Below are 16,418 nucleotides of genomic sequence, written 5' to 3'. Positions count from 1 at the left end.
CATTTAAATAGGCACTAGAATGACATCCATGGTAAGTGATATACACATAGAAGGCTGCTAATGCACACAGATATTCAGAAATGGACTATGATGTTGTATGAGATAAAACGTGCTCAGGTATTACAATCCACTTTCTTTTCAGATACATTTGCAGAAAGAGCCACTCAGGATCTGAGAAGAAGCAAACACTCCACCAATTAGCCTTCCTTTCAACTACCCCACTCCATATGTAATGGTTGAGGAAATCTGTTTCAGTGTATCTGAAAAGTTTGCATACACACAAAAGCTTATACCCAAAATTAAACTTTGTTGGTCTTAAAGGTGCCACTGGACTCAGACTTTGTTCTGTTGCTTCAGACCAACACGGCTGCCCACCTGAGTTTACAGGTGTGACAGACCACAGGCATATGCATGCTTAGAGGCTGTGTATATGAGTGACAACTAATGGAACTAACTCTGATTGGGGAACTTCAGCTAAGGAGGTCAGTTAGGCAGTTGGAGAGAGCAGTTTGTGAGGAGTTGGAGATTTGATTAAGAAGGATGGTTGAGCTCTGAGAGAGAAGAGACCTCTGAGAGAGAGCAGAGAATAAGTGCTATAAGGGTGAGGTTTGGCTTTCTAAGCAGCTGGGGAAGTTGCTGAGAATTTCTGAGTTTGTGTGATTGCTGAAAATTCTGAGTTTGTGGTTGCTGGGGAACTGCTCTCTGGTTTGAGTGGGTTGAAGGTGATTGTTGCTGATTGATTAGGAGTGGCTGTGTTCCCCACCCTCTTTGCATTATTAAGCTGCGCCTTGGTCTGTGGCTCTTAGCCTGGGGGCTGTGTAAGGACCAGGAATCCAGATCCCTATTTTCTTTGTGTTCCCAATAAGGTAAGTTAACCCTCCAGAAGGGGAGCCACATAAACAAACAGGATTTAAAAGGGGACTGCATATTTTTTAAAAAGCTATCATGAAGGTAGAATGCCAGCAGGGGGGTGGGGACTTTCCAGTGTTTCGCACTGAGTGTCACATGTATGACTATCTGCCCACAGGACAGAAGTCTTGGGTGTGTGCTCGATGCAAGGAGCTCCTGGTCCTCAGGGAAGGAGTCCGTACCCTTGAAATTGAGGTGACTGACCTGGAGAAGCAGAGAAAGTCAGGCACTCAGAGAAGACTCTCCGGGACATATTAGATGAGCCACACTCTGAACGTGGCAGCCCCGTTGCTGCCAGGGAGCATGAGGGTCGAGAAGGAACAGGTCACAATGCTGAGGGTAAGGGGAATGTGCCCTCAGAAGGGACCTCTTCTTCGGTTGGTGAGCGGGTATCCTTTCTTGCCAAGGAACCATCCCTGGGCAGGGAGAGAGTGGGGGTCTTGGTAGTTGGTGATTCGATCCTTAGGCAAGTAGACAGCTGGGTGGCAAAACCACGTAATGACCGTATGGTGACTTGCCTGCCTGGTGCGAAGGTAGCGGACATTACGTGTGTTGTAGATAGGCTGATAGTGCTGGGGAGGAGCCAGTGGTCGTGGTGCATGTTGGCACCAATGATATGGGGAAATGCAGTCGTGAAGTCCTGGAGGAAAAATTTAGGCTGCTAGGCAGGAGACTTAAGGCCAGGACCTCCAAGGTAGCCTTCTCAGAAGTGCTACCTGTTCCACATGCAGGGCTGGAGAGACAGGCACAAATTAGAAGTCTCAATGTGTGGATGAGACTATGATGTAGGGAGGAAGGGTTTAAGTTTGTTAGGCACTGGGATGCTTTCTGGAACAAGCGGGAGCTGTACAAAAGAGACGGTCTCCACTTGTCCCCAGATGGAACCAAGCTGCTGGCGCTTAAAATCAAAAATGTGGCAGAGCAGTTTTTAAACTAAATCTTGGGGGAAAGCCGACAGGAGATTACATGTCTCTGGTTTGGGAGGACTCCTCTCAAAAAGATGAAGGGTTAGCTGTTACTTTTCTACCAGGTAATGGATCAGAGTTGTCCACTGAGATGGTGACAAACAGTATGAACTGTCTGCCAAAGTCTCAAGGCGGCAGGAGGAAGGTTGTGGGCCTAACTTCCTGGGAAATTATAGATGTTTGTATACAAATGCTAGAAGTGTTCGAAGTAAAATTGGTGAGTTGGAATGTTTAGTGTTGGGGGAAAACATAGACATTGTGGGAATTTCAGAAACTTGGTGGAATGAGGATAATCAGTGGGACACGGTGATTCCTGGATATAAGTTATATCGGAAGGATAGGGAGGGAAGGGTTGGAAGTGGGGTGGCTCTGTATGTCAGAGAGGTTATACAGTTCAGTAAGACTGAGGTCAAAGAATTAGGCTCCCTTCTAGAAATGCTTTTGATCGAAATAGAGGGCCCAAAAGGAAATTTAACTATGGAGTTTGTTATCATCCACCAAATCAAAAGATAGAGGATGATTATAATATGATGGAAGGATTAAAGATAGTGGCTAAATGTAAAAACTGTGTCGTAATAGGTGATTTTAACTACCTGCAGATTGATTGGGTCAATATGTGTTCAGATCGAGAGAAAGAGATTGAGTTTCTAGATGCTCTCAATGACTGTGCTATGGAGCAGATGGTCACAGAACCTACCAGGGGTGGAGTGATCCTGGATTTGGTCCTAAGTAATGCCCAAGACTTGGTGAGAGATGTAAAAGTGATCGCACCGCTTGGGAGCAGTGACCATAATGTTATTGATTTCACCATTTGTATAAATAGGGAGTTGCCCCAAAAGACCAGCACAACCACGTTTAACTGAACCGCCTTGGCAGGAAGGGTGGGACATAAATCGAAATAAACTGAAACTGAACTTTAAAAGGGGTAAATTCTCTGAGATGAGGCACGTGAAGAGGAAACTGAAAGGAAAGGTAAATACAATCAAAGCCCTTGGGGAAGCTTGGAGGCTATTTAAAACTACAATCCTAGAAGAGAGGAGGTCCTACAACTAATTAAAAACTAATAAATCACCAGGTCCAGATGGCATACATCCAAGAGTTCTGAAAGAACTCACAGTTGAACTTGTGGATCTCCTGACAAAAATATGTAATCTTTCATTGAAATCTGTCTCCGTTCTTGAGGACTGGAAGGTAGCAAATGTCACCCCCATCTTTAAAAAGGGTTCCAGAGGAGATCCGGAAAATTTCAGGCCAGTCAGTCTGACTTCAATACCGGGAAAGTTTGTAGAAAGCATTATCAAGGACAGAATGAGTAGGCACATTGATGAACACAAGTTATTGAGGAAGACTCAGCATGGGTTCTGTAAGGGAAGATCTTGCCTCACTAACTTCTTTGAGGGGGTGAACAAACATGTGGACAAAGGAAACCCAATAGATGTTGTTTACCTTGAATTCCAGAAAGCTTTTGATAAAGTTCCTCATCAAAGGCTCCTTAGTAAGCTCGAGAGTCATGGAGTAAAAGGACAGGTCCTCTTCTGGATCAAAAACTGGCTCATTAATAGGAAGTAGTGTTGGTCTTCCGCGTTTAGTAAGAGAGGTTTCTGAAGATGCAAAAGAATCAAGTCTTGTACACAGTTGTGATTAGATTAGCTATATACATTTATTTGCAACTATAATACAGACTAGCAAAATGCTTCGCACACAGTTCACCATCCAACCTCCAACAAGTAGCAGAGTACTACTGTATATTTATACATGTCCTCTAGGTAAGTGACCAATCAGGTTTAGTGCTGAGTCATGGTCACATCACTCTGGCTGATACAATCTGGCCGACTTCCAGATGCCCCTGTCAGCCAGATCATCTAATGTCAATTAGATCCTTTGCTGTCAGCAGTGCTCTGTCGCCTGCACATACACTGACAAGCAGAGAGTGAGTATAAATGGGCAGTCTTCGCAGTGGAATGCGGTAAGCAGTGGGGTGCCGCAGGGCTCAGTACTGGGTCCCATGCTCTTTAACTTGTTCATTAATGATCTGGAGTTGGGAGTAAGCAGTGAAGTGGCCAAGTTTGCAGATGACACTAAATTGTTCAGGGTGGTGAGAATCAGAGAGGATTGTGAGGCACTCCAAAGGCTGGGTAAGGCTGTTGAAGCTGGGTAAGTGGGCGTCAACGTGGCACATGAGGTTCAATGTGGACAAGTGCAAAGTAATGCACATTGAGGCCAAGAATCCCAGCTACAAATACAAGTTGATGGGTTGTGAACTAGCAGAGACTGACCAAGAGAGAGATCTTGGGGTTGTGCTAGATAACTCACTGAAAATGTCAAGACAGGGTGCAATTGCAATAATAAAGGCCAACGCCATGCTGGGAATTATTAGGAAGGGAATTGAAAACAAATCAGCCAGTATCATAATGCCCCTGTATAAATCGACGGTGCGGTCTCATCTGGAGTACTGTGTGCAATTCTGGTCACCGCACCTCAAAAAGGATGTTATAGCATTGGAAAAAGTGCAGAAAAGGGCAACTAGAATGATTAAAGGTTTGGAACACTTTCCCTATGAAGAAAGGTTAAAACGGTTGGGGCTCTTTATCTTGGAGAAACGTCGACTGCGGGGTGACATGATAGAGGTTTACAAGATAATGCATGGGATGGAGAAAGTAGAGAAAGAAGTCCTTTTCTCCCTTTCTCACAATACAAGAACTTGTAGGCATTCAATGAAATTGCTGAGCAGTCAGGTTAAAATGGATAAAAGGAAGTCCTTCACCCAAAGGGTGATTAACATGTGGAATTCACTGCCACAGGAGATGGTGGCGGCTACAAGCATAGCCAGCTTCAAGAGGGGATTGGATAAAAATATGGAGCAGAGGTCCATCAGTGGCTATTAGCCACAGTGTGTGTGTGTGTGTGTGTGTGTATATATATATTGGCCACTGTGTGATACAGAGTGTTGGACTGGATGGGCCATTGGCCTGATCCAACATGGCTTCTCTTATGTTCTTATTGTCAGACAATGGAACCTTAAATCAACCAGACTTCATTGGATATAAAGTTTAAGGCTTTATTTGATAGTTCATAGTTTCTGAGCATAGCGATATTGGAACTGATACATTCTCCCTGGTGAGGAGTCATTTTAACCAATAGTACATCAAAGGTATTCTAAACAAAACTATGTTCCCAAGCATTCTTAGCATGAAGTGTTACTTTTCACACAGCTCCCCTGCTTATTTCTCTGTGATTCTTGATCTCACAGGCATGGCTAGGCTGCCATCCCCAGAGGCATTTTATCTTCAAAGGGGAATTGCCTTTGTTAGTTCCTGGGACAGGAATTCACACCAGTGTTAGTAAATACTATGTTTCTACTTTGATATGCAAGGCCGCTTCTCATGGTTAGTAATACAAGCTAGAAAATGAAGTCAGTTAAGCTAAGCATTTCTTTACATTCAGTTAAGCTAAGCATTTTAATACAGTAGTTTTCCAGAGTCTGACACTTATGTTGCTTGAAACACTCTCTAATGTGAGAAAAGCCTAATAAAGTCTGTTTCAGAGCCAGTGTGGAATGGCTTTGGGATATATAAGACTCTGGTGGGTGACTGTTCCCAAAAGTACAAACAGTCTCTCTGTGTGAAAAATAAATAATCACATTCTGAGAGGGAATTTTTCTAGTATTAAGATCACTGTCTGTTGGGAGAAGCCTTTCAGTTTGGAAGATTAAGATTTGGCAAAGATTTGCAGTGGCATATCTTAAAGGAGATAATAATGGTCTTGCCAGAGAAAAGGGGTCTAGAGGGAAGACCTTAGTCTTAACCAAAGGAACAATGCTGAGTACAATCTCAAGACTGTATGACCATAAAGTGAAAAGGAAATTCGTGCCCAGCTACCTTTAAGACGAAGCATTATAACATCAGCTAAAGCTTCAGTGAAAGCCAAACACACTAACAAACAACTTTCAAGTTTCTGACACTCATTCTGATGTTTCATCTAAGATTGCCCGTTTCTGTTAGGCTGCTCAGTTGGAAAGGAGGGAAATTGAGAGTGTAAATCTTGGTTATGAGTTTTAACAATATGTGTAATAGTAGGAGTCAAGTATTTTGTGTAAGAGGTGATGGGTTTGTTTTTGTTTTTATGTTTTTCTTTGTATTAAACTGGTCGGATGACCATGAATAAAGAACTAACTAACAAACAACTTTAAGTGTAAAACATTCTCTTGTGAAGTCAGGAATCTCAGAGGCAGTTCTGTGTTGAGTTTTTAACTGTCTTCCTACATATTCCTAATCACAAATCCTATGTACATATCGATTCCCTTCCCTGCCAGTCTGTTCAAATAAACCAAAAGTTAAATCTTTAACTGTGCCTCTTGTACCAATTTCTGAAGGGAAATATTGGACAACTGCAGGAATGACAAGGTGATCATTTTAGTGGGGTGATAATTAATGTTTTGTCATGACAGTCATGTATAAAGACATTTTAAAGTGTGACTGAACCATATGCCAAACTGGCACACAAATTCTTGACTGCCGGTTGTAAATTTAAATAAATATATCCAAGCACTTTCAATTTATAATATCTAGGGAATCCTTCCAAAAAGAAATTTTATTTTAAAATGCTGCTTTTAACTGTCACCTCTAAAAAATACTCTTTTTCTAAGAGCAGCAAGTCTGTTTGATACATGTTTTCAGCTTGAATTACATAAACCAGTGATACTCACTCAATGGCTAAGAAGTGTTAAATGGCTCTTTGACATGCCCCCCTATGGCTCTTCTGAGCATTATTCCCTAGTATGGCACCTGGCCTATGTTTCACGAAAGAGAGCAAGGCCCTTGCCTGGTTTGGCAAATGGTTCCCACCTTGAAACAAATATAATTGGAGGAAATAGTAAGCTGTAAGCCTCCTAAAAATGTAAGTCACATGCCAGTAATGGAAGTAAATGTGACTGTTCTCGTTGATGGTCATTGCAAATGTGGGTCTCTGAAAGCCCCATGGAGTGACTAACATGAATGAAAACAATAGATATTTGGAATAGGGCTGCTAGCTCCTGCTGGGGGAGGAGTTTCCCTTGGTTTGGGGGCCCACTATGTGCCAACACAGAACAGGCCACCAGGGGTATCCCTGCCTCTAAATAGCTCTGTCGTTGTGCAATGTTCTCAGGACAACTATGTCACTCGGAATTAATGTCATCACACTGGGCACATCACATGGGGGATAGGGCTGCCAAGTTTCCACCGGGGGCAGGGGATCCCTCAGTTTGGTGGGGCCCAACCCACTGGCAGGGAGGAGGCTGCTGGGGGGATCCCCGCCACCACGTGGTGCGCACAGCGCAATATCACGCACAAGTGACGTATTGTGCCAGCCACATTGTGTGGGGATGCTCTAGGAAACTGCAGGAAACCCTATGGTTTTGTGTGGGAATGCTCTAGCAATTCGGGGGGGGGGGGAGTACCATAGAGTTTCCCACCAAACTGCTAGAGCATCCTCACACAAAACCATAGAGTTTTGTTTGACAATGCATTATACTTTTCATGTATTCACAAAGCTATCCAATATGTGTTGAAGTGTCTACTTGGCGTGCTTACTTGTAACCATAATTTTCCAGGCAATGCAGGAGGGTGGCGATTGCAGGGAGCTGGCTTATCTGGTCGTTATGGCAACGACTTAGAAGAACAATGGGGAAAATACATTTTAATCTTGAAGATCCAGGGACGATGTCTCGCACTTACAGCATTTAACTGTATCTATATATGTTTGGATACTTTGGGTCAGCAACTAGCAAAACCTTACATGCAGGAGAGAACTGGGGTCATGTTGATGAGAAAGTGACAGTGAAATGAGATTTCCGCCCCCAGCAGGTCTTGCTGGCCCCCACTTGTCTATATGCTAATAGCAAAATTGGGAAATCATTTGATACTTAGCATTCCTAGCTGGATTTCTGCAAGTAAAAGGCATAGGCCTATTTTGGCCTTGAGGGAGGCCTATTTTGGCCTTGAGGGAGGACTGCTTGGGATCAGACTTGACTAGAGTTGCCAGTGCCAAGTTGGGAAATTCCTGAAGATTTATAGTGCAATCTGGGGCAGGATATGGGAAACACAGAGGTCACAGCTGGATATAATGCCACAGAGTCCACCTAACAAAGCAGCCATTTTCTCCAGATCTGTGTCATCTGGAGTTCAATTATAATTCTGGGAGATCTTCATGTCCCACCTAGAGATTGGCAACCATAGTCCAGGAAGCAACCTCTAGGTGATTTAATACCTCATCATCATAATTATCATCATTTAATACTAACTTGCATGACTCAACCAACATTCCCTCTAAGCTGCAGAGTCTTGTGACCAAAAATTCTACTTTGTGAGCTACTGGCATTAAAGCTGTGAGCTACTGCATAAATTATTGTGCTCTGGGTCTATTTTTCCTGAACTAAGACAAAAAGGTGTGAGCTGGAGGCTAAAAATCTGTGAGCTAGCTCATGCTAATTCAGCTTAAAGGGAACACTGGACTCAACTAAGCCTGACTGCTTGCTACTGTTCAACAGCAGCCACCCTATGAAAAACAGTATGGCAGTGATTAGAGCTTCATAGTAGGGTCTAGGAGACCAAGGTCCGAATCGCCATCTTGATACTGAAGCTCAGTGGATGATTTTGGACAGGTAGCATACTTTCAGCCTAATCTACCTCACAGGGTTGTTGTGCAGATGAAAAGGAGGAGAGAATAATGTAAGCTTGGGGTGTACAATTTTTTTCCTCAGTATTCTTCGGTTTCAGTCTATTGGATTCAGATAAACAGATTCCCAAAAAAACCCTACATCTTCCCAATACTGGTAAAGTATTCGGATACAGGATTTCCCAGAAATTCTGAATTTTGGGGGTTCCAAGAGACCCAAACCAAAAATATATATAGGAGAAAAAGCAGCAGCAATGCAAAAAAAAAAACCAGTTGAGAAGCGGCTCAGCTTGGGCTGTCCGTTTAAACCAGACTGACCAAAAGAGGCGCAAAGCAACTGATTATGCAGAAAGAACTCTTCAGGCTCAGCTGGGTCTCTCCTGGGTATTTCAAACTGCTCCACAGGTCCTTTTGGCTGTCCAGTTTAAACTGGACTGCCCAAGACAGCCCCAGCTTATCCACGGGGAGAGTTCTCTCTGCAAGTTCAGCTGCTTTGAGGATTTTTTTGCGCAGCCTGGTTTATACTGGTCTTCCCAAGAGAGCCCCAGCTGGGAAAGTTGTCCCCTTGGAATCAGCTGCTTTGTAGGCTCTTCGGGGCAGGCTGGTTTAAACCGGACTGCTAGAGAGATCCCCAGCTGATCTGCAGGGAGAGTTCTCCTCAAGGGATCAGCTGCTTTGCAGGTTCTTTTGGGCCATTCAAACTAAACTGGGCAGTTTAAACTGAACTGCCCAAGACAGCCCCACCTGAACCAGGAGAGGGAGAGTGGTCCCCCATCTCTGGTCCAGCTGTTTTGAGGGCTGTCTTTTGCAATCACTTTAAACACTCAGTTTAAAGCGACTGCAGAAGAAAGTCTGAAAACAGCTAAGCAGCGGGAGCAATCTGCTTCAGCCCCTCACCTATTTTTCAGGGATTGCCTGTAATTCCCGAATATAACCGGGATTTTTTGGTGGGGGGATTTTTTCTGTTTCTCCTGAAAAATCTCGAATACATTTGGGATGCTGAAATATACCTGGAAAATACCAATAAGGTGTTTTCAGGAAATACCCCTATAATGTAAGCTGCTTTAGTCCCCACTGTGGAGAAAGGTGGGGTATAAATGAAGTAAATAAAAATTAAATATAGTTGAAGATGGGAGGCAAATAAATGATAAGTTGGTGAATGGCTGAGGACAATGAGACAAGTAAAGGAGGGAGGATTGGGGGTTTGCCAGGGGGAGGGAAAGAGAAAATAGCATTGGGAGGGGGATACAGGGGACAGTGAGGCACCCAAGTCCTTGAGGGTTTCCTGCCATGCAAGTGGGCCTGACTTAGTGGCTGACACCACAAAACTGGACCATGGTTTTCCTAGCAGAGGCTGCTGGGGTAGGACAGGAGAGGGAAAGCTTAAGACAGAAGGGCAAATAAAGGTAGGTCAGCTATTGGATGGGAAGGAGATAGGGCTGCCAATACCTGGTTATGAAATTATTAGATTTGGGGGTAAAGCCTGGGGAGGGTGGGGTTTGAGGAGGAGTATGAGGCCAGACTCCATCCTCCAAAGCAACCATTACTCCAGGAGACCTAGGGTTTGCAGCCTCCAGGTGGGGGATGGAGATCACCTGGAACTACAACTGGCTTCTGGTAATGGGGTCAATGTTAGTGATGTTGCATATTTTTGGTAGAAGAAATGCAGATTTATACCCCGCCCTTCTCCCTGAATCAGAGACTCAGAGCGGCTTACAATCTCCTATATGTCCTCCCCCCACAACAGACAACCTGTGAGGTGGGTGGACTGAGAGGGCTCTCACAGCAGCTGCCCTTTCAAGGACAACCTCTGCCAGCGCTATGGCTGACCCAAGGCCATTCCAACATCAATAATCCTTAAGATTTGTTAATGTTTTGTCAGTTTGTTCTAGAACATTTCATTTCCATTAAACTCTCAAAGGCAACACGAAGATAATTGTAAACCTGTCTTTCAACTGAACCATTTCAGACTCCCAAGTAGGAAGTTGGTTGTTTGAATTTTCTATGTAAATAAACTTCCGCATACACACAACTAGACATGAGGGATAGTGGTTCTAGGGTCTGCCAATTCTCTCCATTCTACCAGGTTCATAATACACTAAATCCATGACACTTTCCTGGCTTGTAAGCTTCTGGTATTAGCATATAAACACATATACATTATACCACTGTTCAAGTCAGTTTAAAAGCTGCCATGCACCCTTTTAACGGTAAACATTAGCAGTTACATTCCACTGATCCCCTTGCACAAGCTTGGCCTGTCCCAAAACACTTTCCAGTGCCTAACAAACTTAAACTGTCCCTTCCAACACCATCTCATGGCCTGTCTAGTTGGCCCTATATTTGAGATACTTTAACATATACAAAAGTGCTACCATGGAAACTGGACCATCAGACTTTAGTCTCACCTGTCAATTCAAAACTGGCTTCAAGGCCCTCAAGGCTATTTTTCCAATATTGTTGGTTCTATGTGTACCACACCCACTGACTCTTTACCTGAATTATGTAGAGGAAGCATAATGTCATGAACTTCCCCAGCAGACAGGCACTAGGCATTTGTATCACAAACCTATGTTTCTGTGTTCCTAATTACTGAATCTCCCACTACCAGAAACTGCAGGCATATGTTGGCAGTTACTGTGAAATGTTAGTTTTAAAATACTGAAGGCAAACAAAAAAAGACAATAGAACGTATGGCATGCCAAGCTACATGCTACGTTAACTCAGCAGGCAAGTAAGTTGACTCAGCTTGTCTAGAACACTGCAGGTCTATTTTCACAAGCTGTCCCTACAGGCAGGATGACCTAGAGCAGCTTGGAAGGCTGGTTTCTGCCTTGCCATCCCTACATTCCTGCCCCCCCGCAACCATCTCACATTCAGAAGAGGAAATCATATTGGGCTCACCATCAGTTAAACAACTTTTTTGTTTGTCAAGTATGCAAGACTGTCTGAGTTTTGTGCTCCTTTTTATATATCTGGCATCTAATTTCTATGTGTCTCCCTCCCTAAATGTCAGGGGAAACCAGCCAACAGTGATTATGAATTGGATTATTTCTAGTGCAAGCAGAGTGACACTTCAGAAACAAGCCCCACTGCTACACCCCCTCCCCCCAAACTATTCCTGAGGGCTGGCAAACCCATGGGAACACCCTGGAGGCAGGAATCCATGAAAACTGCCAGAATTGCTTTCTGCCAGCAGAATACATGGTAAGGGTCTAAGCCAAGTTCAGACAACTAACTCTTCCTTCCTTCTAACAAAAAGCTGCTCAGCCAATGATGAGTTTGAGTAACTGCCTTGTTATGAGGTGTAGCGTTGTCAACAGAGGAAGCTTGTTGTGCTACAGAAGGGTAGCCATTCTGAGTTTAAAATAAGGAAAATGGAAGCTAGTAACATAATGTAACATTAGTGATACATGGCTCTGGCTGTGTACACCACATTAAAAATTTCTATAGACAAGTGGGAAAAGATCACTTAATGAACAAAAAGTTGTTAAATGCTAAGTGTTTTCCCTTATAGTTTGGCTTATGTGCAATGAGATGAGATTTCATGCAACTAGAACTTTTGAGACTGAGCAAGATGGATGCTGCTTCAGAAGTTTCTTTGTTTTGATCTAGCTGTTTAATAGTGGGATACTAATAGGGATTTACATTCCTCATGATAAAAATACATCAGTGTTTATTCAAATTTAGGACAGTGAACTGGATCCTGCATTTCTCAGGGAAAGGCACTAGCATTTGCTGATCTGTGCCATCACTTCCTTGCTTCCTTCCCCTGCCCCAACCCCCAAGCAGACCCTTCCAACTCTGGGAAAGTTTTCCTGGGGCAACATAAGACCTGCATAGGTCAGGTCAGGAGGCTGTAGAGGGGAGGAGAAAGGGAGTAAAATTACATTTATTACACCAGTGGAACTTGCATTCACAAAAGAGAGGTGACTTTGCCCCTTTCTCCCTCTAACACACAGGCCATTGATCCAGAGTTGTTAATCCATGTGGACCCCACAACACCAAGAAACAACTTTTTCTGGGACTGCTGGGGAGAGGGAAACATGGCAGAGATCTGCAACTGCCAGTTCCTTCCCTTGATGGATGGATGGTTCCTACCCAATATCTCCTCACATTTTCTCAGTTCTTATTCAACATTATCATAGGAAACTTAATACCTTTCTTGGGTCGAAATTTAATTTATTAGCAAAAACTGCAAAAGTTAACTGTACAAAACTATAAATTCCTTTACATACTTTTATACCCCAAAGCTCATGCATGAACAGAGTCTCCAGATTCTTGGTTACCACTTACAAAATAATTTTAAAAATACATCTTGCAAATCAAACTTCTATAGAGCACCTGATCCTAAGATTTGGTTTAGCTGCAACAGCTCAGTGGCTTCCACTTCAGCAGCTAAATTAATATCCAAAGCCTGGAAACAGAGGAACTAGCCAAAAATATTTTTAAAATGCTGGTTCTGTTGAAACTATGGCGTCCTTCATACACAGCCACATGGGATCTATCCAACCCATGATTCTATCTCAAACAGCTGTGGTGTGCATGTGAATACTGTATCTGTGAATGGATCCAATCTCACCCAATATCCTGCCTCATAGCAGACTGCCAATCAAATGGGGAAGAAGTGTAATGCTCCCCAAGCCCTCCAGTGCCTGAGGCATTCACATGCATATTGCTGCTGCACAATATAGCAGCATGAGGAAGCAATCCCCATGTGGTTGCATGAAGATCTATAAAGAATCAGATAGTGAGAAAAAAGATTTTTGCATGCATGGATACATGCACCATTTCTGATACAAGGACCCACCATGAAGTATTATTTTCAGAATTTAAAAGGCTACTCTTTGGCTTTAGAGGCAGATTAGGATCTGAGACCCAGATAAAAATCCCTGCTCTGCCACAGAAGCTTGCTGTGTGCTTGCAGGTCACTCTGATTGATCAGAGGACAAAGGCAAGGTATAAATGAAGTAAATAAAAATAATAATTATTTTCAAAAACTGATAGAGGAATATTGGCATATGGAAAAACTTTACGAGTTTGTCTGAAGTCCTATGAGAATTTCATTAAAGAGAATGAAATGAGCGATGATTCCAAAACTGAAAAACTGAACCTTCACATCTTTGGTCTTCTTCATTGGCAAATATGAAAAAACCTGAAGTCTTTTATTTTTTAAAAAACCCCTCATTGTCACAACTATTCTAGAGAAATGGCAAGTGTTCAATTGACAGGGCACTTATATAATTAGAGAGTTTGGCTTGCCCAAATAATTCTACTTTGGATTTAGTCTGTCCTATCTGTGTGTGTGTGTGTGTGTGTGTGTGTGTGAGAAGTGCCAACAAATTGCAGCTGATTTATGGTGACCCCAGCAAGGGGCTTTCAAGGCAAGTGAAAAGCGGGAGTGGCTTGCCACTGCCTTCCTTTGCAGTCTTTCTTGGTACCAACCCTTCCTAGCAGTGGCGGCCCGACACCCCATGGTGCCCTAGGCCAACTTGCTGCTTGGTGACCCCCCCCACTCTGTGCCCCCCCTCCCTCCCATGCCTCCTCCCCCTCCCTCCCTTCCCCACAGCATGCTAATTTCAAAGCCAGAACAGGCTCTAGTGCTGCGTTCATTCTGGCTATCTAAAGCCCCCTCCCACCTCCTTCTCCTCCCTCCCTTCCCCACTGCATGTTAATTTCAAAGCCCCCTCCAATAATGGGAAAAACCCCGCCACGGGGCCGCGCTCTCAGTCTGTCAGGAGCAGCGTCCTGAAACGGCGATCCCGCGGCTGCTGAACTGACTCCTCTCGATCCAGGAAGTGGGGAGGGGAGGAATCAGCAGCTGCGGGACCGCCCTTTCAGGACACTGTTCCTGACAGACTGGGAGAGCAGCTCCACAGTGTGATTTTTCCAATCTCGGGGGGGGGGGGGGCTTTGAAATTAACATGCAGTGGGAAAGGGAGGGAGGAGAAGGAGGCGGGAGGGGGCTTTAGATAGCCGGAACGTGGCACTAGAGCCCGTTCCAGCTTTGAAATTAATATGCTGTGGGGAAGGGAGGGGGGAGGAGGAGGCATGAGGGAGGCAAACTAGGCGGTTGCGGGGGGAGGCCAATTTTGTCGCCCCTGCCCTGCCAGCGCCCTAGGTAACTGCCTAGTTTGCCTAGCGGGGGAGCCGGTCCAGCTTCCTAGCTTCCAAGATCTGACAATATTGGGCTATACCATGCCGCCTTCCCTCCCACTCTGTCCTGATGCTCACTCAATTAATTCTCCAAAACACTTTACTTCATAAAATACATGCAATTGACTTGGTATTGAAAGCATATGGACCACATTTCTGACTTGTGGGTGTTTTTGTTGTTATTTCTGAAAAATAGGGCATGCATTTGAGAAAGTAAAAGTTGCAATATTACTTTGCTATTGAAACCACCAGTGCAAGTATAGGCATTACATTCAGTTCTGTTCTCGATTAGTAACTGACTGTGTGGCTTTTAGCCCACTAGATGATAATTTTTCATTAATGGGTGCCAATAAAGACATCACTTTGGTAATTTGCCCCCCTGAATCTAATGGAAAGTTGGCAGGTTTTAATCCAAAGGGAGCCAGTTTGGGCATGGGCTTCCATATTGTGTCAACTTTGCTAGGTGCCAAATTAGTCCTCATCTTTAGGATTGGAGGTGACACATGCATGGTGTTTGACAGAAATTCCATATGATTTCCACTTCCATCAATATTTTCAGCAGAGAGATCTAGATCTGGATCCTTTACTTCAGAGCCTAACATTAGTTTCAAAACACCTGGTTTAGATGAAGACTGTCCCAAGGTTCTGTCACAATCAGCTATGCTGTCATCTTCCAAGTGAAGCAAGAGAGGGGTAATGGAACCACTGCTCTCTTGAACAAGGAAGAGGTTCTTGAAGCTCCCACCCAATGGGCCAAACTGAAAGGGAGATCCATCTGCAGTAGCTGGTTCTCTTGGACTCTCCGTGCCTCCTGGAGAAAAGCAAGAAGTTAGAGAGTTGGGGACTTCTGATACATTCAGCTGTTGGTTAAGAAATGCAATTTCATTCAGAAGTGAGGTAAGAATTTCATCTGTGTCATCATTCATGTCCATTAGGTCACTTGCATCTGGTGCTGCTTCCTGTATTGCAGAGGCTACTTTTTGTAATTCCATTTCTATCCCAACAGCTTTGGATTCATTCACCTGCAACTCTTTGAAGGAAGAATCTTTTGACTGCTGTCTGCCTCCTTCACTGCCAATCTGTTTTTCTTTTATCTGGCTTTGAACTAATTTTTCATTGCAAAGTTTTGTTGCAAAGGATTCTGGGGATTCTTTTAAACTGGGTTCATTCTCCATTTGTGAAAAGCTGATTTCTTTTTTCCCAGTAAAGTGCTGGGTTGTGCCAGCAGCATCTCTCTCTTTTCCACAAGAAGGATCAGCTTTTTCTACAGAATGGGAATTTTTTTCTTGAAACCCTACTGGCACGGAAGGCTTAGATGTCAGGGAATCAATAACGAGGGATCCACAAGGATTCCTATTTATATCCGGATTGAAACATGTATCTTCTTCAGTAGCTAGTGACATCACATTTATAATCCTTGGTATCAAGAATGAGTCTTCATTTTCTGCAAGCCAAAAAAATATCTATTAGAACATTGTCAACAGAGACTAGATAGAATCTAATGCTATGTAGTGATTACGGTGTTGATCTAAAATGGGAAAGATCTGGGTTCAAAGGAGTGGTGTAGAGGCAGTTCCATGTGGTTCCTCATCACACCAGGACTATAATGGTGGCTACCATTACTCATATCTCTCACATGGTAACTTGCAAGAGCAGTATGACTCCATCTCCAGGAAGAATAAATAGAAGTCTTGTGGCATATTATGGACTAACAATTTTTTTACTTCATCATAA

The 16,418-nt window shown here is 43.6% G+C and overlaps 1 protein-coding gene across 1 annotated transcript in view; it reads right to left on the bottom strand.

The window, feature by feature from the left end:
* Positions 1-14,856: 14,856 nt before the first annotated feature.
* Positions 14,857-16,418, bottom strand: part of LOC132589600 (MAX gene-associated protein-like) — a 46,478-nt gene continuing 44,916 nt past the window's right edge. Inside the window, exon 14 of the mRNA XM_060262352.1 lies at positions 14,857-16,128. Within this exon, the coding sequence (XP_060118335.1) occupies positions 14,957-16,128 (1,172 nt within the window). The 3' untranslated portion in view covers positions 14,857-14,956. The remainder of the gene's footprint in view (positions 16,129-16,418) is intronic.

Source organism: Heteronotia binoei, chromosome 21, assembly GCF_032191835.1.
Source record: "Heteronotia binoei isolate CCM8104 ecotype False Entrance Well chromosome 21, APGP_CSIRO_Hbin_v1, whole genome shotgun sequence".
Classification (NCBI taxonomy): Eukaryota; Metazoa; Chordata; class Lepidosauria; order Squamata; family Gekkonidae; genus Heteronotia; species Heteronotia binoei.
The sequence above is the reverse complement of the archived record's forward strand: the minus strand, read 5'-3'. Positions and strand labels throughout refer to the sequence as shown.